The sequence below is a fragment of the Natator depressus genome, chromosome 1 (genome assembly GCF_965152275.1).
Source record: "Natator depressus isolate rNatDep1 chromosome 1, rNatDep2.hap1, whole genome shotgun sequence".
In the NCBI taxonomy this organism is placed as follows: domain Eukaryota; kingdom Metazoa; phylum Chordata; order Testudines; family Cheloniidae; genus Natator; species Natator depressus.
In genome coordinates this window covers 224,955,581-224,979,897 of record NC_134234.1, presented here as the reverse complement: position 1 = coordinate 224,979,897, position 24,317 = coordinate 224,955,581, and the positions used below count along the sequence as shown (strand labels likewise).

General features: G+C 41.7%; 1 protein-coding gene across 3 annotated transcripts in view; it reads left to right on the top strand.

Moving 5' to 3' along the window:
* Positions 1–24,317, top strand: part of ARHGAP8 (Rho GTPase activating protein 8) — a 132,437-nt gene that overhangs the window by 96,452 nt on the left and 11,668 nt on the right. For all 3 annotated transcript variants that reach the window (XM_074936570.1, XM_074936580.1, XM_074936588.1), the window contains one exon: positions 1,896–1,969. In XM_074936570.1, the coding sequence (XP_074792671.1) occupies positions 1,896–1,969 (74 nt within the window). The remainder of the gene's footprint in view (positions 1–1,895; positions 1,970–24,317) is intronic.

Below are 24,317 nucleotides of genomic sequence, written 5' to 3'. Positions count from 1 at the left end.
TTTAGCATGTCTTTACCATCAGTTGCAGCAGTGCCAATCTACCAGTAAGTGTAGACATGCCCTAAAGAAAAATAGGCATAAAACTCCTCAGCCTTCTTTCCGTTATTAGCTCTACTTCCCCTTTAAGAAGTCGACCCACTCTTTTTTCTTTTTTCTTGCTACTAAGTTATTTATAGAACCTCTTCTGATTGCCTTTTATGTTCCTTGCTGGGCATAATTCATTTTGTGCCACAGCCTTTCTGATTTTGTTTGTACTTTTTTGTGCTATTCCTTTGTACTCCTCCTTACCAATTTGTCTACGTTTCCACTTTCGGTAGTATTTCTCTTTTGATTTTCAGATTATTAAAGAGCTCCTGATGCGGCCATATTGCTCTGTTACTGTTCTTCCTATCTTCCCTTCGCATTGGGATAGTTTACTGTTGTGCCTTTAACATTGTCTCTTTGAGAAACTGCCAGGTCTGCTGAACTCCTTTTTCCCTTAGCTTTTCTTCCCATGGGAATTTACCTACCACCTCTCAGACTTTGTTAAATATACCTTAACTAATTTAATTCATTTATTTTTACAAAATAACGAACAAACCACATAGGTAGCAGGAGAGAAGAAATCATAATATAGCTGAAATTAAAAAAGCATACCCCTCCACAGGAGCTGTTCCAACTAATCATAGTGCTGGGAGGGTATGGTGTGATGCGTGTATGATCCTAGATGAACATCTTACGTGTCTGTGTATCAGCCACAGTGATTGCAATCTCTCAAAGATCATTAACACATTCACAGACCTCTACATTTCTTTGTCTTAGTGCTGAGAGTTTGATAGTAAACATGATTTTGATTTCAGATAGGAAACACAACTATGTATGTAAATATATACCATGTTTAAACCTGAGATCTGCCCTTTTTGATTGTTGAGTGCTTTAAAACACTGGTGGGATGCTCAGCAAATACTGACCATCTTTTTGGTATACTTTCAAAACCTGTCAAAGACAAACATATTTTTCTGTTGGTTTTTTTTTTAAATAAGGGAGATAATTGCAGAATTTTCTCATGTATCTAGAAAAAAAAACCCGCTGTGTTCGATTTTAGACTCAGCTGCTTACTCATGAAAGAGAGAGAGAGAAATCTTATTTCATGGGAATCATTCAGAGCATTAATAAACTCAACCTCACTGCATCATGTTGCCTTCAAAAATAAATAGTACAATATCCTTTTAATTATACATACACAGTAGCTTAAAAGGAGACAAATGACAAAGAAAAATCAACATGATAAAAGCCTGCTAAACTTGCAGCATCCCTTGATCAAGACTTATTATAAAACATTCACAGCAAACTCCTCCTCTGGCTGTCTTTAAGCCTTCCTAAAACCTTTCCACTAAAGACGTACAGCAAAATCAATCAAAAACATCACCGTTGTCGTCACTGCATCATTGTTATAAGCCACCCTGCTGTGGCTTGCTAATCTAAGAGAACAATAACCAGAGTGAAAACAATCAAAAGCGGGTTAAAGTTAGACTGGAATATCGTTGCCTTCTTGTCCTTGACTCTGTTTCAGAACAGTAAACAGCACTTACTTATTACTCAACATGGGGGTGTGTGTGTGTGGATAGATAGATAGATAGATAGATACCAGGAAAAAAGGCATTTAGGCATGGCTCTTTGTGTAAAAATTGGACTTTCTAGTTTCAATAGGGCATTGGTTTGGGCTGGGGTTAGCGTTAGAGCGTTGTGGGAGGAGATTCTTTTTTATAATTGTAGAAAAATTCTTGAGTGTGGTGCAGGCACCTGCTTAATGTATGTATAACATGCATCTCTTTAGATTTATTTGGAGGCCGCTCCTTTCTTTTAGTCTATAAATGTCATTTAAATGCGGTGGCACTTTTCTTTTCTTCCAACAGTCTCAAGGACAAAAATAAAGGCCAACTAATTCCACCAGTAATGAAGCAAACTGTGTTCTACCTGAAAAGTAAAGGTGAGATCTGTTTTTGTTTGGCAGTGGGTGGGGGGAAACATCTGCACAAGGGTATCATTATGAAATTATACAGATCTCAGGGCCCAATTCACCAGCATTCTTAGGCACATACCTAATTTGAAGCATATGCCTAGATCCCAAAGAAACCAGTGGCTTCAGTGAAAACTAAGCACATGCTCAAGTGCTTTGCTGAATAGAGACCTCAACTGACAAAAACTCTGGTAGAGCTATTTTATTATTACATAGTTGTCCCGTAAAAAAAAAAATGTATGTGGGTTTTTGGTTTTGTTTTTTTGCTTTCAGGTGCAGGAAATGGCAAGTGAAAAAAGAATGCTTGAAATACACATCCCGGCCCACATTGTGCCATTGATTTCTTTTTAAGTAAAACTCCCAGTAAAAATCAATGGGGAGTTCATATTAAAAAAAAAAATCAATGTCATAAGAAACTCAAACTTTAAAAAAAAATCTACTTTTCAGGAGTGAGCCTGCAGTCCTCTCTCAGCAAAATATTCCCATTGACATCAAAGTTCCTTTGACTGCAGGTCAGACCCTGCATTTATAGTTTATAAAATGTATATCCGTTACCAACTAAGGGCGGCATTGTTGGTTGCCCTATACGCCCATGCAGGAAAATATGGGAGCATGAGATGCCAACTACCCAAAAGGTTGTTACGTCCCTTCCCAAACAGCTGGCCAAGGAGTTTGTGGGGAGTGTCTTGGCTCCACCCTAAATGCGTCAGCCAGTGCAGCTGATCAGCGTAAAGAAGCAGCATTGTGTGACAGATATGGAGTTCATGTAGTTTACTTCCCACTAGAGAAGAGGAGGTGGGGCGGACAGAGACCAGTTTCTGACTCTCAGAGCATCACATTCTGGTTCCTGGTCTGCTCCTGGCACATTGCAACTGTGCACTTTGAGCCTTTATTTTTAATAATACTTCCATAGCATTTTTTGTCCAAAGATCTCAGAGTTTCACAAACATGAATGAAGCCTCACAGCAGCCCTGTGGGGTAGATGCCAGGATCATCCCTGTTTTATGGATGGTTAAACTGAGACATGGCACTGTTCAGTTACTTGCCCAAGGTCACATAGTAAGTCAGTGGAAGAAAAGGAACGTAACCCAAGAGTCCAGATAAGAGCTGTGTGAAACTTTTAACAGCAGAACATGGATAGATCCAAGTGAAAAAACACTGGCTCAGATTCTCTTTTAAAAGCCAGTCTTTGGGCTTAGCTTGCCAAAAGTTTCACTAAGGATGGGAAACCTTTAAATGGGGTTAGAAGAAATCTTGGCTGATTTTTGTTTGTTTACTTTTTATATTTTGTTTCGCTTCAGGTGAAAACCATGTTCAGCTCTGTTTTCACACCCAAAATACAGCAGTTTTATCTGAGATTTCCTTTTTTTAAAAGTTATTTGTTTCGATGGTACACCAATACCAAGAATAACAGTATGCAGTCAGGGTATAATTCACCCCTTTTCAGAAGTGGGCCCACACAAGGCCTATGCAGCATGTAAGTCCCACTCTAGATTTTGTGCTGGCCTTCTGAATGGAGTGAATTTTACCCTCAGTATTCATGTTCATGGTCAGTGAGATTTGGTTTGAGTTTATTAGATCATTTTAACCCAGAACTCAAATGATTCAAACCTGTTTGAACTGCCTCTGGAAAGGATCCGTACTAATCACTGCAAAGGAAAAAAAAAAAAACCCTTCTCGCACTATTGGTGACTTCCTGACTGAAATACTGGCTCCATTGAAGTCAATGACAGAACCTCCATTGACTTCAGTAGAGACGGGGATTGACCCATAGTTTCTTGGTCTAATCAGGAGGCCATGTAGGCTCACATTTTAGTTTATTACACATTAAATAAAAATCCATGTTGTTTTCATACTACAGTAAAATTAAATCATTGGCATATTATCTGTATGTCCAAATGAGGGAGATAATGAAAGAATACCTACTGCTGATTGGCAAGAAGTTGAAGACAGCATCCATAAAGGTTTATAGAGCAATTCGTTCCTTTCCTCTCAAAGACATATGGATGCCTTCAATCACCTGCAGTATCCAGAGGTCAAATAATGGAGAGCGGGCCAATTCTGCTGTTAATACTAACCTCATACCTTCAGTATGTGAGTGCCTCTACTGGGGTTTTTCGTGAGAGCCTTTGGATCCACTTGAGTTCCTCTTTTTGGAGCCTCACTTAACGGTAAGTGGGAGAGTAATGCTTCCAGGCCAAATTAGAAGATGGAACCATTACAAGTGTAACGTGCCAAATGTTCTGCGGCTAGGTGTAGAGAATGCATCCTGTTCGCTGCTAGGAATGTGCTAAGGCAAGGGAATTAGCAGCAACTGCAGACTGTCTCTGTGATTGTGATTGTAAATGGGTAATTTATTATCTCCAGCAGCTATAGTGCATGCTCCCAAACAGTACACCCACCTCCATATGATGAAAGCAGTTAGCTCTACTCCAGACACATCCCACCATCAAGATTTTGACTGTTACTTTAGTTTAATACATTTTAGGATGCTCATTTCATACTAATCTTAATAGACTAAATCCCTCCCTCATGTGACCCCACTGAAGTGTGCTGAGTTAAACCGAGGATGAAGTTGTCTTGAATTATGACGAATTTATTGTCTTGAAACTAAATTATAAAAATACAATTAGATCAATTTACATTTTCTGAGAGTTTTTGGCTGTGTTTTTGGAGCGGTGCATGCACATGGACTTCCTCTTGAATATTTTAGAGGTGCAGCAGGAAATGAAGGTACTGTAACCATGATTATCCTCTAACGATGTGTCTTTCCATAACAATCTGCTAGGCAGATTTGGTACCACACCTCCTGTACTTCTTATTTTGTTTCTTTCTTGATGCTCTCTCTAGTTCACTGCTACACTGATCTCATGCTCTCCCGCCTCACCAACTGCTGAGTCTGGCCTAGATACCCTCTGTCTGCTATAGCAGCGACATCAAAAGCACAAAAGAAAAAGAGCAGGCTTTCAGTTTTCATTGTTGTGATGAGGAAAAGCACTGGGTCAGCCTTGTCATTGCAAAGTCTTTTCCAGATGAAGTGATTTTGTCACCCGGTGGGCAGTAATAATCCTTGAGCTTTCTCCAGACCACATCCTTTTTTTTTTTTTTTTTTTTTTTAATTCTTTTGGCTAAAAAGTAACTATAATCCACCAGCTTGTTCAGCACATTTTGCAGAGTCCGTGAAGGGTAGGGGTTAAGGAAGTGTGATGATGCTTCTTAACAAAAGTTCTCAGTCTGGATACATTTAGTTCCTCTGTAACTTTTTTCAAAGCTACATATTCTAGCCAAGCACGCCCAAGCCTAAGTACTTCTCCTTTTTCCTTTCTCTTTGTTCTGGCATAGGCTCCAGGCACCTGCTGTGGGGATGGGCTGTCCCAGTCCTCCGCTATCCCCCACTTAAGCACAGATCTGTTTAGGGCTGCCATGTTTCCAGCCATAGGGAGTTCATTATGAACCATGTTTCTAAGAGACCATGGTTTGTGAGTTGGGAAGTTTTCTGACATCTGCAGCCTCCTAGCACATGTAATGCAGTCAAAGTGTTAACCAGTAGATGGTGGGCATGCACTTTTGCACCTGCTTAAAAGAGCATAGATTTCATTGTACCTGGTGTTCACTGCAATTTTAATGCCTTGACTGAAGCTAGAGTCTCTCAAAGACTTCCATTGACTTCAGTGAGCTTTAGATCAAGTACTTAAAGTTTGGGGACCTCAGAGAAGCAGCCTGCCATCAAGTTCTGGCAACCTCAGGGAGTCTGGCTAGCAGTTCTTCCCTGCACACACAATAAAGGCTACAGTTCAGTCTCAGGCACAAAACCAATTGTGTCCAAGTCCACCTGGCTGGAATCCTGTCCTGGCTGACAAGATTCCTGTGGCAAGCACAGGCTAAGCAGAGCAGGAGGTAGCCCTGATGATCTTTTAGGGTGCTGCACCAAACCAGAACAAGTCTCCACCTCTCAAGCTGCAGCAGTCAAGCACTAGGTAGAAGGGAGTCCAAACTCCCTTTTCACACAGAGAGACAAAGTAACCTTCACTAGCCTGAAGAGAGAGGATCTCCAAACTCAAATCTTGTTCTGCCACCCCGATTATTGAGCTAACAAGGGACTGTATGTTGATAATCACTTAACAGGGATTGGGAAGTTCTTAGCTTTTAATCACACAGGAACTTTAAGGAATCCCTGTCTGAGGTGTCATTATTATGCTAATAATGTTGTTAGTATTATTATAATTTTAATTTATATGTTTACCCATTGCCAACAATATCTCCAAAAGCTTGCAGTTTAAAAGACAGGCACACAAAATGGGGATGAAGTGGGAAATGCAGAGATTGGGATAACTTCTCACTTTAGGGCCTAACAGAAGTCATGAGTTTTTCATAATTCATAGATTTCAAGGCCCAAAGGGACTGTTATGATCATCTGGTCTGATGTCATGCAGGACAAAGGCCACTGAATTTCAGCAAGTGAAGTCAACATCTAAGGGATAAAATTAAAGGGGAAAAGGAGCTCAACAGAGCTAGCATTTTCTCAAAGAGACAATAGTAAAGGCACAACTGCAAACTATCCCAATGCAAAGGAAATATAGGAAGAATAGTAAGAAGCCAATATGGCTCCATCAAGAGCTCTTTAATGACCTGAAAATCAAAAATTAATACTTTTAAGAAGAGGAAACATGGACAAATTGCTTGGAAAGAGTACAAAAGAATAGCACAAACATGAAGGGACAAAATCAGAAGGGCTAAGGCACAAAATGGGTTACATCTAGCACGGGACCTAAAAGGCAATAAGAAGAGGTTCTTTAAATACCTTAGGAGCAAAAGAAAGACAAAGGAAAATATAGGTCGTCTGCTTATCTGTTGTTAACTGACATCAAGAAGGCTGAGGTGTTTAATACGTATTTTGCTTCAGTCTTCATTAAAAAGGTTAATGGTGACCAGATACTCAACACAATTAATAGTAACAATAAGGAAGAAGGAAGTCAAGCCAAAATCAGTAAAGAACAGGTGAAAGAATATTTAGATAAGTTAGAAGGTGGCAGGAACTGATTAAATTTATCCTAGAGTCCTTAAGGGACTAACTGAAGCAATCTTTGAACAGTTAGCAATTATCTTCGAGAATTCATGGAGGACAGGTGAGATCCCAAGAGTACTGGAGAACATAAGAATGGTCATACTGGGTCAGACCAGTGGTCCATCTCGCCCAGTATCCTGTCTTCTGATAGCGACCAATGTCACATGCCTCAAAGGGTTGAGAAGAACAGGGCAATTATCAAGTGATCTATCCCCTGTCGTCCAGTCCCAGCATCTGGGAATCAGAGGCTTAGAGACGCCAAGAGCATGGAGTTGAATCCCTGACCATCTTGGCTAATAGCCATTGATGGACTTATCCTCTGTGCATTTTGAACCCAGTTATAGTTTTGGCCTTCACAACGTCCCCTGGCAACGAGTTCCATAGGTTGACTGTTCATTGTATGAAGCTGTTCTTATGGTTTTTTTAAACATGCTCTTAATAATTTCATTGGGTGAACCCAGGTTGTTGTGTTATGTGAAGAGGTAAATAACACTTCCTTGTTCACTTTCTCCACACCATTCATGATTTTATAGACCTCTATCAGATCTCCCCTTAGTCCTCTCTTTTCTAAATAGAGTACTCCAGGTTTTTTAAATCCTCATATAGAAGCTGTTCCATACACTTAATCATTTTGTTGCCCTTCTCTGTACTTTCTCCAATTTCTAATATATCATTTTTGAGATGGGGTGAGCAGACCTGCATACAGTATTCAAAGTGTGGGCATACCGTGGATTTATATAGTAGATTATGATATTTTTTGTTTTATTATCTAGCCCTTTCCTAATGTTCCTAATATTCTATTAGCTTTTCTTACTGCTGCTGCACATTGAGCAAATGTTTTCAGAGAGCTATCCACAATGAATCCTTTCATAGGATCGTAGAATATCAGGGTTGGAAGGGACCTCAGGAGATCATCTAGTCCAACCCCCTGCTCAAAGCAGAACCAATCCCCAATTTTTGCCCCAGATCCTAAATGGCCTCCTCAAGGATTGAACTCACAACCCTGGGTTTAGCAGGCCAATGCTCAAACCACTGAGCTATCCCTCCCCCAGTGTGTCCTATCTTTTAACCAGTTGCTGATCCATGAGAGTACCTTCCTTCTTATCCCATGATTACGTAGTTTAAGAGCCTTTGGTGAGGGACCTTGACAAAGGTTTTATGAAAATCCAAATATTCCATACCACTAGATCACCCTTGTCCATATGTTTCTTGTAGGGTGTCAACAGTTCTAATAGATTATAAAAGCTGTGTTGATTTTTCCTCAACAAATCATGTTCATCTGTTTCTGATCATTCTGTTTTTTACTATAGTTTCAACCCAACTGAAGTTAGGCTTACTAGCCTGTAATTGTCAGGATCTCCTCTGGAGCTTTTAAAAAAAATTGGCATCACATTAGCTATCCTCCAGTCATCTGGTACAGAATAGGTTACTCACCACAGTTAGTAGTTCTATAATTTCATATTTGAGTTACTTCTGAACTCTTGGGCAAATACCACCATCTGGTCTTAGTGACTAGTTATTGTTTAATTTATCAATTTGTTCCAAAACCTCCTCTATTGACACATCAATCTGAGACAGTTCCTCAGATTTATGACCTAAAAAGAATGGCACAGGTATGGGAATTTCCTCTACAGTGAAGACAGGTGCAAAGAATTCATTTAGCTTGTCTGCAATGGCCTTTTCTTCCTTGAGTGCTGCTTTAGCACCTCGATTGTCTAGTGGCCACACTGTTTGTTTGGCAGGCTTCCAATACTTTGTACTGACAAAAACTAACAGCAAACTTTTTTTTGTCTTTTGCTCTTCAAATTCTTTTTACCCTGCCTACTTACACTTTTACGCTTGACTTGCCAGAGTTAATATTCCTTTCTATTTACCTCAGTAGGATTCAACTTCCAGTTTTTCAAGGATGCGTTTTATGCTTCTAACTGCCTCTTTTACTCTGTTGTTGAGCCACTTAGAACTATTTTGGTCCTTTTTTTTTTTTAATTTGGGGTGTAGATTTAATTTGAGCCTCTATTATGGTGTTTTTAAAAGTTTCCATGCAGCTTGCAGGCATTTCACTCTTTTGACTGTTCCTTTTAATTTCAGTTTAACTAGCTTCATCATTTTTGTATAGTTCCCTTTTCTGAAGTTAAATGCTACTGTGATGGGCTTCTTTGGTATTGCCCCTCTACCAAGGATCTTAAATTTAATTATACTGTGGTCACTATTACTGAATGGTTCAGCTATATTCACCTCCTGTGCGCCACTTAGGACTAAATCAAGGATTGCCTTTCCCCCTGTGAGTTCCAGCACTATCTACTCCAAGAAGCAGACATTAATGGTGTCTAGAAACTTTATCTCTGCACCCTGTCCTGAGGTGACATGTACCCAGGAGATAGATGAAATCCCCCATTGTAATTGGGTTTTCTATTTTGATAGCCTCTCTAATCTTCCTGAGCATTTCATCATCACCATCCTGGTCAGGTGGTCGGTATTATATTCCTATTGCTATACTCTTATTATTCAAGCGTGGGATTTCTATCAATAGAGATTCTGAGGTATACAGCTTGATTCATTTAAGATTTTTACTGTATTTGATTATGCTTTCTTTCACATATAGAAGCACAAACATAGAACATATCTTTAAAAGGGGGAAGAAACAGGACCCAGGGAATTATAGACCAGTCAGCCTAATGTCAATACATAGAAAGATACTGGAACAAATTATTGAACAATCAGTTTGTAAGTACTTAGAGGATAATAGGGTTATAAGGAATAGCCAGCATGGATTTGTCAAGAACAAATCATGCCAAACCAACCTAATTTCCTTCTTTGACAGGGCTACTGGCCTAGTGGTGGGTGCGGAGAGTTGTGGGGGGGCAGTAGACATGGTATATCTTAGTTTTAGTAATGCTTCTGACCTTCCCACGTGACATTGTTATAAGCAAAATTAGGGAAATGTGGTCTAGATGAAATTGCTATAAGGTAGGTGTGAGAGATATGGTAATGTCCTACAATATACTGGACAAACCTTATTGAATTAAGTTTAAGGATCTTAGGAGTACATTGTATTAAAAATGCAAATGTTTATGTATTACTGCGGAATTGTATACATCTCTAGGTAAGAAACATGAGCAATGTGAACTCTGGGAAGTGTTAGGAGCTTCAAAGGACTATACGAAACAATGTGAACTTATACAGTTAAGTGAGTGGAAATACCTGGGGGAGGTGATTGCAAATTCCCCATCTCCAGCCCTAGCCTTTTGAAGCTACATCTTGAGGAGAAACCCATTGTCTGACTAGTCACCTATTCACAGTCTCTAAGGATCAAAGATCCAAACTGTATAAAGGAGACAATCCCAGATTCATGGGGGGAGTGTTTGTTCTCAGTCAAAGATGAGATCTACTTGCATCATCCCATAATTATTTTTTCTCCAAATATTAAGTAGTTTTGTTAGTCCATAGCATAAGGCCTTGTCTACACTACAGAGTTTTGCCAACACAAGTTATGCCGATGAAAGAATAACAGTATAATTACATCGCTTGCGCATGTTCACACAATGCTGCTTCTGTTGGTGCTCTAGCACTGACAGAGAGAGCAGTGCCCTGTGGGTAGCTATCCCACTGTGCTACTGGCCACCTTCTACAGCTAGGAGTTGTGGGAAGGCAGAGTGGATCGCAGTGCATCAGGGGTGCGGGCTTAATGTCCCATGATGCAGTTTTTTCTGTCCCATCATTCCATGGGCTTCCAACTGCATTTCACAGCATTTTTCAACGGCCCCTGTTTACGGTGCACCTGCCATCTCTGTCTGAAAGGGTGGATCCTGCACTGTTCTCTACTGTTGTGGTCACTGTTATGAACACATTGCAGATGGTCATGCAGTATATCATGAGCTCCCAATCTGAAGAGGAATCAGAAGTGCCTGACCTGTTGTGTGCTGTGGAAAGAAACACCAGATTACTTTTGGCATTCTCAGAGCCGTGCGCACCATCACTTTTGGGCTTGGGGAGGGGGGGGGGGGGAAGGACTGAGTGGTAGGATCATGTTGTTATGCAGGTCTGAGATGTTGAGTAGTGGCTGCAGAACTTTCGGATGCAGAAAGCCACCTTCTTCTTCAAGAGGGGTCCCTGTGGGTGCTCTACTGTAGGTGTGGGTGTGCCCCTGTTCGGAGATTTTTACAGCAGTACCCGTATCGGCCGCACACACGGGGAGCCTGCCTTACATACCAGTCTTGTCTTAATAGTGAGCATGTGCGGCCGAACTCCTCAGTTCCTTCTCTACCTTCCCCGGCCGGAGTTGGACCTACAGCAGACTCGTTAACTTTTCCTCTTACCCATTCTACATCCTTTCCCTCCCCTTAGTTTAGCACTCTAGTTACTAGATAAGTTCATCCCCTTAAAAAAAAAAATTGTTCCTGCTTGTTCCTCTCAGCCTCCAGCCGACGCTAATATGCCTGGCTCCCCAGGATTTAAGCGGTGCACTACGTGCAGGGACGCCATCCCTATCTCGGATGTCACTCCCAGTGTATAAAATGCCCGGGGGAGTCCCTCATTCCTCAGAAATGTGCCCATTGTTCCAAATTAAAATCCAGGACACATAAAAATAGAGAACGCCGCCTGAAAATGGATTCTTGGGCAGAAGTCACTCGGACCTGCTTCTCACCCAGGTGTGGGCTCCTCAGTGAACCGCAGCCCTTCCATATCCAGAAAGGACAAAAAAGGAAAATGCCTGCCTTCCTCACCCAGAAGGGAAACATTAAAAGCAAAAGGGTCGCTGAGCAGGTCTATTTTTCTATGCAGACCTTCCCCCGGCTCAGCACCTTTGATGTGCCGGTTCTCCGGGCAATGCGCTAATCCCGCCTGTGGCTGCGGCAACAGTGCAAGCTCCCAGTGCCGAGGCTTCAGGCTTCAAGTTGCCTACCTCTCTCATGGCGCTGTCCAGCACCGCAGTGGACACGGTGCCAGCACAGAGGACCTTGCCGGAACAGACCCGGACTGTGCTTACCTCCCTGGCACCGCCGACCTCAGCGCATGAATTGAGCGCTACGGTGCAGAGAACAACCCTCCAGCGCGGCAGGCGCTCCTAACGGAGGGTTTATTTCGCACAGGCTCTCCGGCACCGCAGTTCGTTCATTCACCAGACCTACAGGTGTCACCTAACCTACAGTCACCTCTACTTGACACCTATTTTTCTCTGGACATTTGCTGTCTCTGTCTGTATCTCACTTTTCTAGTGATGAGGAAGCCATAGTGCAGGGAGACTTTTCACCATACCAGTTCTCCCAGTCACAGAGCCAAATCATCACTGGTCACAGAAAATCTAGGTCTGAGTTCATCAAAGACCTCCCTCCCTGGTATACAAACCCGTGGATGGCACCACCTATGCCATTCCCCGGTCATTGGCAATACAGGATCCATGGGCACCATATAAGTGATTCCACTATGATCGCCAAGATGCCAGAAATAGGAGCAATGCCACCTTGCCACCACCAGTGCATACGGCTACGAATGAGACAACAACAAGCTGTTACTCCACACTTCTATGAACACGCTACACATGCTTCCCCAGCCCTTGTGGAACCCGTATCCACACAGGATGAGGCTATACTGCCTCCCCCACCAACACTGTCGGATGACTTCTTAAAATTTCAAGACCTCTTCAAAAGAGTCGCCAATGAGTTGAGGATTAATCTGGAGGAAGTTTTCTGAAAACCAACATGAGTTGACTGACACCCTGCAACCTTTCTCCACATCCAAGATTGCCTTACCTATAAATCCAGCCATTATGAATCCTGCCAAAACCATATGGCAGACACCAGCTACGAGCACACCTACCTGTAAGTGAGCTAGCCAGAAATATTTTATTCCTTGCAAAGGGTCTGAGTTCCTTTTACTCACCCAGCACCAAACTCATTGGTAGTAGAGGTAGCTAACCAAAAGAACAAACACCAGTTCCCAGGTCTACCCCAACTGATAAAGACAGTAAAAGGCTGGACCTGCTTGGTCGTAAAGTGTACGCTTCATCCACATTACAATTCCAGATATCTAATTATGCGGCCGTTCTGGCAAAGTATGACCACAGAAATTATGAGAAACTCATGGACTTTATGATGACGTTCCAGAGGGCAAAAACCCATCAGTTTAAAGCCATAGTTTCTGATGGAGAAATCATCTCCTGTACCACACTACAAGCTGTGCTTGGTGTTGCTAACACAGCTGCGAAGTCCACTGCTACAGCAGTCGTGATGTGTCAAGCTACATGGCTTTCATAGTCTTCTTTTCCTTGCGAGGTTCAGAATACCATCGAAGATCTCAGTTTTTCACCATCAAAAGGATTTGCCAGTAACATCAAGAATGTGCTTTACTCCATGAAGGACTCAAGAGCGACATTATGGTCTCTCGGTATCCAAACCCCTGCAAATAGGAGGAGACAATATAGATACCAACCTTATCAACATCCACGCTACCCAGTGTATGCTCAACAAAGTCATAGACCACATGAACAACATCAGTGACCAAGATATCAATGTCGCCACACCATTTCATTGGCTCCATATCAACCACCTCCAACTAATAAGCAAATTTGAAGATGTGACCGAGGGTATAGAAAACATTATCCCTACTTCAGTGCCCATTCCTTCCCCCCTACCCCCCGCGTCCATTTTCAGGGACTCCTCTCACGAACAACTACTCCACCAAGAGGTGCATCATCTCCTCCAATTAGGAGCAGTACAACCAGTGCCTAACCAACACAGAGGAAAAGGGTTCTACTCCCATTACTTTTTAACACAAAATAAAACTGGGGGATGGCGACCCATTCTTGACCTCAGATGCCTCAATATATTAGTTAAATAAAATTTTAAAAAGTACAAAATGGTGACTTGCAACCATAATTCCAACACAGGAGTAGGGAGATTTCAGCCCTCGACCTGCAGGATGCTTATGTTCCTGTGACCATACATCCTGCACACAGATGTTGTATTCACTTCGTTCTGGGCTCAAAACACTACCAGTCAGGGTCCTACCTTTCCGCCTCTTGACTGCACCTCATGTTTTTTCCGAACTCCTCACAGTCATAACAGCTCATCTCAGAAGGCAGAGAATCATAATTTTTACTTACCTCGACAATTGCCTTTTCAAAGCCAGGACCCTCCAAGAAGCCATTCAGTCCACACAACAGACAATCCAATGTTTCCATGCTCTTGGCCTATGAGTGAAAAAAAAAAATCTTCACTCACTCCCACCCAACAACTGGAGTTCATAGGAGCACATTTCAACTCCCACAAAAAAATATCCTCTCCCCCACTACACCTTTTTAATACCATCAACCTTTTCATTCCCAAGCTGTGCAACAGTCCACAAGTGGCTGCTCGAGCTTGCAGACAACTCCAAAGCCACATGGCCTCTTGCACTTTTGTAGTCAGGAACGTTCACATCTAGAACTCTGAGCGATACGCAATGCCTGCCTCCAATTTCTCCCCTTCATACAAAACCAGCATGTCAGGATGATGACGGACAGAATTGCTTGCATGTACTATGTAAACAGGCTGCGGGGGGGTGGGGGGGGGAAGAGGAAAGACCCCACTCCCTTTGTACAAAAGCGATGAAGTTATGGAACTGGTGTCTCAGACACAGTGTCTGAATATCAGCTGCATACTTACCTGGCGCTCTCAATACCACCACCACGACTTCAGCAGAAGATTTTCCACAGACCGCGAATGAGAACTAGACAAGGAGATAGTACGATACCCAACCACAGACCTTTTTGCAACTGCAGCAAACAAGAAATGCCCAAGATTTTGTTCCAGAGCGGGACTAGGCAAACACTCCTCAGGGGATGCACTCATGTTCCCATGGAACACTGACCTAATGTATGCATTTCCCCAATACCACTCATACACAAATTATTGATAAAAATACGAACACACCAAGCCAGAGTCATAATGATAGCCCCACATAGCCCGGACAGGCATGATACCCTTTCCTTACCAAGATGTAGCTTTCCGCACCCATCCCACTACCCTCTGCCCAAATCTCTTGTCCCAACAATAGGGTCCACTACTCCACCCCAATTTAATCATGTTACATCTCAAGGTTTGGCTTCATGGTTCTCTCATGCCGAGCGAACTTGCTCGGAGCAGGTTCAAAATGTACTCCTTCATAGCACAACAAATTCTACATGCAACACCTGCCTTCATAACTGGACAAGATTTACACACTGGTGGGGTGTCACAAACACTGCTCCTTTTCTCCATGCCTCTCCCGCTAATCATCGACTATCTGTTAGAGATTAAATTCTCTGGAATCTCCCTGAATCCCATCAAACACCACTTGGCCGCAATTACAATGTTCTATGATGCCATCGACGAAAGGACTATCTTTGCTCATCCCATTACGAAGTGATTCCTTAAGGGACCCCAAACCCTGTACCCAGACATCAAACCGCCTAATCCATTTTAGGACCTCCCCTTAGTCTTAACATGCCTATCCAAAAACCATTTGAACTATTAGCCACATGTTCCTTCCTACATCTGTCTATGAAAACTGCATTTCTGGTAGCGATTGCCTCTGCAAGACGCACAGGAGAAATTGCAGCACTCACAGCAGATCCGCCATACACCATATTTTTTAAGGACAAAGTCACCCTACGCTTACTCCCCGAAATTCTCTGAAGGTGCACTCATCTTTCCTTGTCAATGAGCCTATCCATCTCCTTACCTTTTCCAAAACCACATGTGAATTCCTTTGAATCTATGATGCACACTTGGACATGCGCAGAGCTTTGCCCTTCTACTCTGAGAGGACTAAAACCTTTAGGCATTCCGACAAGCTATTTGTCCCCATTGCAAAATGCTCTTAGGACTCATTTATCTCTAACCACTGATTTTCCAACTGGATCTCGAGTTGCATTTGTCTCTGTTATCAACTTCAGAACGTGACTCCTCCTACCTTTATCAGGACTCACTCCACCAGATCCATGGCAGCCTCAGTGGCCTTTCTGCATAACATCCCCCTTTCAGGACATTTCCAGAGCTTCCATTTGGGCTTTTGGAAATACGTTTGCAAAATATTATGCTCTTACACAGGGACCCATCACCGATACGTGTGTGGGCAGAGCTGTTCTATCTACTGCATTCCTTCCAGATCCGAAGTCCCTACCTCCTTGAGAGATACTGCTTTTCAGTCACCTACAGTGGAGCACCCACGGGGACACCTCTCGAAGAAGAAGAGGAGGTTACTCACCTGTGCAGTAACTGAAGTTCTTCGAAATGAGTGACCCCTGTGGGTGCTCCACTCCCCACCCTCCTCCCTTCTATTTCGGAGCTGGGGTGGCCTCCATTGTAGAGAAGGAACTGAGGAGTTCAGCCACACATGCGCACTATTAAGACAACTGGTATGTGAGGCAGGCTCTGCGCATGCACGGCCGATATGGGTACTGCTGTAAAAATCTCCGAATGGCGCAGGGCCGCACCGACACTCATAGAATATCAGGGTTGGAAGGGACCTCAGGAGGTCATCTAGTCTCGAAGAACGTCAGCTACTGCACAGGTGAGTAACCTCCTCTTCCTGGAACTGTGTGCAGTGTTTGCCCCAGCACTGCAGCACAAGAACACCAAAATGAGAGCTGCCCTCTCTGCAGAGAAGCACGTGGTGATCACTGTGTGGAAGCTGGCAATTGCAAAATGCTACCAGTCAGTTGCAAATCAGTTTGGAGTCGGAAAAGTGTACTGTTGGGTCTGCATTAGCGCAAGTGTGCAGGGCCATTAAATCGCATCCTGCTACGAAGGACTGTGACTCTTGGCAACGTGCGTGAAATAGTGGAGAGCTTTGCAGCAGTGGGATACCATAAGTGCGGCAGGGCAATAGCTGGCACGCATATCCCAGGTTTGGCCCCAGACCATCTTGCAACTGAGTACATCAGTAGAAAGGAGTACTGCTCTATGGTATTGCAGGCGCTTGTGGATCACTGAGGGTGTTTCACTGAAGTCAACAAGGGGTGGTCTGGCAAGGTGCATGATGCATGCATCTTCAGGAACGCTGGCCTGTACAGGAAGGTGCAAGCAGGGACTTTCTTCAGAAGATTCCAGTGGAGGATGTTTAAATGCCCATAGTGATCCAGGGAGACCCAATGTATTCCTTACTCCCATGGCTCATGAAGCCAGGGATTGAACTGGGACATGCTCTGCATTGTAGCCAGTGAGGGCTTCTCCCCTTCCCAGCTGGTAGAGAGCAGGAAAGTATTTTAGCATTTTGTATTCCTTTGAACCTATTGTCTCTTCTGTTTTGTTTAATAAAACTTGCCCTGAATCAAGCCATTGGCCTGCCCCAGCTTGGTGAATCTGCCCACTGGCCTACACTTCTGTCAAGTTTGTATATCAAATAACATTAAAAATGCAACACTGGGTAAGTGTGACAATGGCTAAATATACATTTCAGGGTTCTTGGCTTTTGCGTTTTTCACAAAAGTTATATTTTTACCAGGATTCACTGAGACACTATACATTTCAAGTGTGGTTGAGATCTCTGCAGAAATCTCAAGATAAAAATAAACCTTGTAATAAGAACCACTTACATTTTGTTGGTGCCCACATATAATAAATAATCTCTGCTCAAAGATATCAGCTGTAACTTGAACCTATTCATTCTAAAATCCAAGGGCTAGACTGTGCAACTTAAGCACAGAGCAATCACACTGCCCCATGTGGAGACAACCACTGCTACGCCCCTGTGTTGAGTGCAGTATAACTAACCTGCTCTCTTTCTATTGGTCTGGACTCATGGCCTCACCTCCACCCCATGTATCCTCGTCACTGTACACCCCTGTGGAATAGAGATGGAGCTGCCCCTGTAACCAACAAAGCCCAGGTTTTGCTCTTAGACAAGGAATAAGATATCTGCCTTACACAAGCAACACACGGAGGAAGGAAGGTTACTTATGCCATTTCCTCAAACCTTTACGGTGTTCCAGTGAGAGGGCAGGGCAGAATCTACCCTTAAGTGGTTGGGAGAGTTTTAAAACAAAGTTTGGGTATTTTATGTATAGCGTTTCAGCCAGCATGGTGCTTTCTAATATAATTGCAGGCCCATCACTCCTTTTAGCAGTAAGAATTTAAATAATTAACTCTCATTTTGAAAGAGGAATCTAATGAGTTTCTAATTTCTCTCTTTCTGGCAAACAATTTTTCAACAAAGTCGTAACACAGATTTTTTTTGTTAATTTTTTTAAATCAGTTTTGACCCTTCTTAAATATTCCTATGTGTTCTTCCTATGGCACAAGAAGTCTCGGGGTGTTGTAGAAGATATTTTTATCTGCACTCTAATGATTTTAGTTCTGAGTGTAACACCATGTCCTAGAGCTATATATTGTGCCGTTACAGGCCATGACATTGCACTGTAAAATTCTGTCTGTGGCAGTGAAATCCCTTTTATTTAAAAGGCAGTATAGAGTATCAAGCTATTTCCAATTATGGTTATGAAATAGTTTGAATACTGCTGTTTGTTACAAACAGCGAAGTTCCCAAGGTATGCAGTTATTTGTCAGTGAATACACATGGTAGGACAATACAACCTCTTCCCCATTCAGATCACTGAACCATTCTATATAATGTCCAACTTTTTTTATTTTTAATTCTGGGCTTTTTGAGCCAGATATTCAGGTGCTGTTAATTAGCACAGCCCTGTTGATCTCAGTGAAGCCAAGCAGATTTACACCAGCTGAGGATCTGCCATTTGGAGTGGGGTATATGGGTGCGTGACATGGAATTGCAATGGAATGTTTCTAAATTGTTCAAAATCACAAGCAAGCATTGAAAGTAAACCTTTTGTGTCCAAGGTCTACACATTCAACTGCTTATTCTGTAGGGCTGGAATATGCTATTAATGGCAAAGTAGTTTAACTTGTCTACCAAGGGGAGTATCTTTCTCCCTACGAAAGTGGAATTAAACTCCTGTCATAAAGTTGTATTAAACCAGACCTTATACCTTGATTTATGCAGGCCTAAAAAGAGTTGAATTGGTCTCACTGGAGGGAAAAAAAAAGTTTTGAAGAAAATGCAGCGTTCTAAGCAATAATGCCTCAGTGGGGACAGTGTTTGCTGAGGGTACTTTTTTGCCCTTCCAGTCCTCTTATTGGTTCTGATTTGTCTGCTGCAAAACGCAGAGCATTCTTTGAACATGCTTGACAGACCTGGTGCTAAATAGTACTAAGTTACTCAAAAAGGTGATTGTGTCTCTTGCTCTTAACAACAATATAATATGAAGGACCCACACAGGTACAGTGGGGTCTGAATGCTAAGTTTACTAACTATATACATCATGCAAGGCTACATATATAGACACTTCTGTTCTGGCAAGATTCTTGGTGGCTTCTGAGAGTGAGATCCACAGGAGGAACAATAACTTTTTTAAAGGGATACTATCGTAATTCTACTTGATTTTGACCACTACAAAGGTCAAAAGGAATCAGAAAAAAAGCTGTCTTTATTCCTACAAAAAATGACTCTTCCTCTACCATCTTTTTGCTAAAGTTATGACCCATGCTTTATAAAAGGGTCACATATTTTCCACCTGAGGAAAAACATTGCTGGTTTTGGGAGAAAAGAAAATCATGCAATTCACTTCCCAAGTGAATAGAGAAATTGGTTGCAGGAGTTTTGCTTTAAGGATGGCTGTGCTGATTTAAAGGTAATCAAAACTGGTTAATTTAAATAGTTGTACGTGTGGGCTGGATGGTGTGGGGGAGTTAAAGGGTCTGGAAGAAACCTACTTTTGGTAACTGTCTGGTTGGTGCTTGTGGTAAAAACAAAATCATTTATTGCTTACATTTTATTTGTCTTGAAAAATTACCTCTGAAAACAGCATAGGCGACATCAATATTCCATGTTTCTGTAGGTGAAGCTTAAAGTCACTTTTGCCCATAAGACTGCTAAGAAACTTACCTGGCAAAAGTTTGGTATTAAGTATAATTATTATAACAATGAGGAGATTCAGTCCTAGGCATGCACAGCTGCTGTCTGCACTTCAGATTAATGTATTCAATTAGACCCAGGAAAGCTTACTGTAAAGCATACCCGATAAAGGAATAAACATGTTAAAAGTGGATGTTTATTACAAAACAGTTTAGAGGGAGAGCCACATCAGATAAAGGCTGTAACTGTTAAATAAACTCATTAAAACAAAATAGTGAATAATTAGGAGATCCATCCCAAGGAAAACTTGTCTAGAAAATACTCTCTGCACCTGTGGCAGCTAGGGTGAAACTCTCAAATTCTCAGGAAATTATTGTATTGATTGTTTGCTAAAGGCAGTGCCTATTCTGCTTACCGTTTTCAGAACTGTAGTTTCACACAGGTTGAGCTATAAATTTAACAGAACAGTTGATGTGGCTTGCAATAACTTTATTCAATTTAAATATGGTTGGACGGGAGTAAGCCAAGCATTCAGATAGCTGTTTGGTCCTCTAATACTCTATATTGTCCCTCCTAGCCTCTGTGTAAGTGGGTTTTCTGGTATATTGTCATTCATAACTCTTCCAGACTTGACCACATGTTCTGAAGTTTAGTATTAGCCCCATATCCTGCAAATAGTCATGCCCATGCTTAACTTTAATTTTAGATAAGGGCATAAATATTTGCAGAATTGAGAATTAAATTACTAATACATGTTCTTGTACATACTGTAAGTATTAGTTGGGTGTCCATTCAAATTCCGTTGACTTATTTCTATTTAGGTTTTACCACTAGTTTACATTGTTGATTCTGCTATTATATTGACTCTCACTCTCATGAACATCATTCAGTAGATGGCTAAAAATAATATATTAACCTACATTTTATAAAGCGCACCCTTACACACCAACTCGGGTGAATTTATGATAATTAACATAAGAACATAAGAATGGCCATACTGGGTCAGACCAAAGGTCCATCCAGCCCAGTATCCTGTCTACCGACAGTGGCCAATGCCAGGTGCCCTATAAGGAGTGAACCTAACGGGTAATGATCAACTGATCTCTCTCCTGCCAGCCATCTCCACCCTCTGACAAACAGAGGCTAGGGACACCATTCCTTACTCATCCTGGCTAATAGCCATTAATGGACTTAACCTCCATGAATTTATCCAGTTCTCTTTTAAACCCTGTTATAGTCCTAGTCTTCACAACTTCCTCAGGCAAGGAGTTCCACAGATTGACTGTGCGCTGAGTGAAGAACTACTTCCTTTTATTTGTTTTAAACCTGCTGCCCATTAATTTCATTTGGTGGCCCCTAGGTCTTATATTATGGGAACAAGTAAATAACTTTTCCTTATTCACTTTCTCCACACCACTCATGATTTTATATGCCTCTATCATGTCCCCCCTTAGTTTCCTCTTTTCCAAGCTGAAAAGTCCTAACCTCTTTAATCTCTCCTCATATGGGATATGTTCCAAACCCCTAATCATTTGTTGCCCTTTTCTGAACCTTTTCTAATGCCAGTATATCTTTTTTGAGATGAGGGGACCACATCTGTATGCTGTATTCAAGATGTGGGCGTACCATGGATTTATATAAGGGCAAGAAGATATTCTCCGTCTTATTCTCTATCCTTTTTTAATGATTCCTAACATCCCGTTTGCTTTTTTGACTGCCGCTGCACACTGTGTGGACATCTTCAGAGAACTATCCATGATGAGTCCAAGATCTTTCTCCTGATTAGTTGTAGCTAAATTAGCCCCCATCATATTGCATGTATAATTGGGGTTATTTTTTCCAATGTGCATTACTTTACATTTATCCACATTAAATTTCATTTGCCATTTTGTTGCCCAATCACTTAGTTTTCTGAGATCTTTTTGACGTTCTTCAGTCTGCTTTGGTCTTAACTATCTTGAGCAGTTTAGCATCATCTGCAAACTTTGCCACCACACTGTTTACCCCATTCTCCAGATCATTTATGTCATCAATTATTAGCTCTCGTTACCACTAAGCAGAGGACCTTTGTCTCTCTCTTGCTCCTAATTGATTTTTCTGTCCCTTGCTAGGTATAATTCATTTTGTGCCTTCACTTTTCTGATTGTCCCTGATGGCTTGGGCTAGTCTTGTCTTTTGTATTTCTCCTTAGCAATTTGTCCATGTCTCCACTTTTTGTAGGATTCTTTTTTATTTTCAGGACACTCGAGTTCCTGATAGAACCTCTTTCCTTCGTATCAGGCCAATTTGCTGTTGAGCCTTTAACATAGTTTCTCTGAGAAACTGCAAGCTCTCCTGAGCTCTTTTTTCCTTTAGATTTTCTTCCTATGGGACTTCACCTACCAATTCTCAGAGTTTACTAAATAATGACCACAAAAGGAGATTATTTCCTCTCCCACTCAACATACTACTTTTTAAAATAATTCTTAATACTTCGTATCAATTATTCACCAGGCTGGGTGCCATTTATATGGTTGCTTCTTCCTTGCATTAAAAAAGAATGTCAAACTACAAAATAAGTCATTTCTCCAAGCTAGCATTCACAGAATACAACATTTCTAAAGCCACGTCCCCAATGAGCTGTATCATTCACCACCGAAGACAATGACATGCCTCCTAAATTGACTTACATGGGTACAGGATCAGGTCCAGTGTCAACTTATTTGGACCTACCACAAGCACATATAAACCCCCTTCCAAGTCTGCAAAAAAAGGCTCTTTGCAACCAAAACCATGCCTGTCAATTCTCGTCCTTCTCACACACGGAGACGGAATTTACAAAATGAGCGTAACTTGCTCATTGCTATTTCAATGTGAAGGTAAATAAATGCTTATCTTAAAATAGTACAATGCAAAAAATCTGTTTTTCATCTAAGTCTCTTTCCTCACTCTCTAGCAGATATGCTGGTCTCCTCACAGTCTCAGAAACTAGTTTAACACAGGACTAAGCTGGCAAATAGTACTTTTAAATGTAGATGTTATTACTAAAAATGATGAATCCAAGCGTAATCTACACTTTAGAATTCTGAGACAATAAAATCTCAATTCATATTATGAATACAATTTTTGAGAAAGAAGAGGGTTAACTGTGCAAATACCTTGTCATGTATATCAGTTAAACCATAAGGACCTACATAAGTGTCACCTTACAAAAACAAAGATTTACAAATCCCACATCAACTTCACTAGCTGCTTTGAACGGCTAAAAGCAATGAAGAAGTTAACTGCAAGACTAGGCACTGGGACAAGTTTTGGGGACGTTTTCTTTTCTGTTTCTTTGCATAATGGGGTACGAATAAGTAGAATACATACCTCAATAAAAGAGAGTGACAAGATGTATTATTCAGCCAGTTAAACAGGGGCATCACCACTCCAAGCATATGTGCAGTAACTTAAGATGCACTAAATCACAGTCTGTGCATTCTGGATTATATTCTGTAATTAAAGCACTAGTCACAGTACTGTATGACTGCCTCAATACCACATTTTAACATATTGCCTAAAAACTATAGCTGACCCGAGGACAACAATTCAGTTTCACATTAGAGCAAAAATAAAACCTTCAGAATATTTTCACACAAATGGGGTGAGGGTAGAGTTTACAGAGGCCCAGGACACCGTGGAGGAAGTGAATATTTTCTGCGTACACACGCAGTGACTTTAAATAAAGTGACTTTATTTTCTGCGTACACACGCTTATATCTGCCTGCTGTATACCCCCTAGTGGCTCTCTCTTTTCACAGCTAACACACCAGAAGGGTAGAAGAGAAAGCAGGGACTTTAACATGGGTCTCCCACATGCCAGGCCAGTGTCCCATCCACCAGGATAGAGAGAGTCTCTCCTTCCCTGATCTAAAAACCTGCCTATCAGAAGTTTTGTGGAAACCAGTACATCTCTGCAAAACATTTAAGCTTTGATGAAAGGGCATATTTCAGCAAAAATGTTGTAACTAGTTCTACTTAAAACCCTCTCAAACCAAAGTAAGGCCCCTGTTCATGCAAACTCTTATGAATTTGCTTAACTTTAAGCACATGACCATTAATTTCAATGAGGCTACTTGCATGCTTTAAGTTAAGCACATACAAAAGTGTTGGCAGGACATTGCCTAAAAATCTGTGCACCTCCCACACAGGCAGCCATCCCTTCAAGCAAACAGCTTTCCTCCTGCCACAGAAGATCAAGAGACTTTGAGTTTTGGTGGACCAGCAGGGAAAGTGATTCCAGAGCATGGAACACCCTGAGTCAGATTCTATCCTGTGCCTTGCAAGAGATGCAGATTGGGTGGAGCAGCACAGGCTGGGGAGAGGGAAAAGTGACTTTAT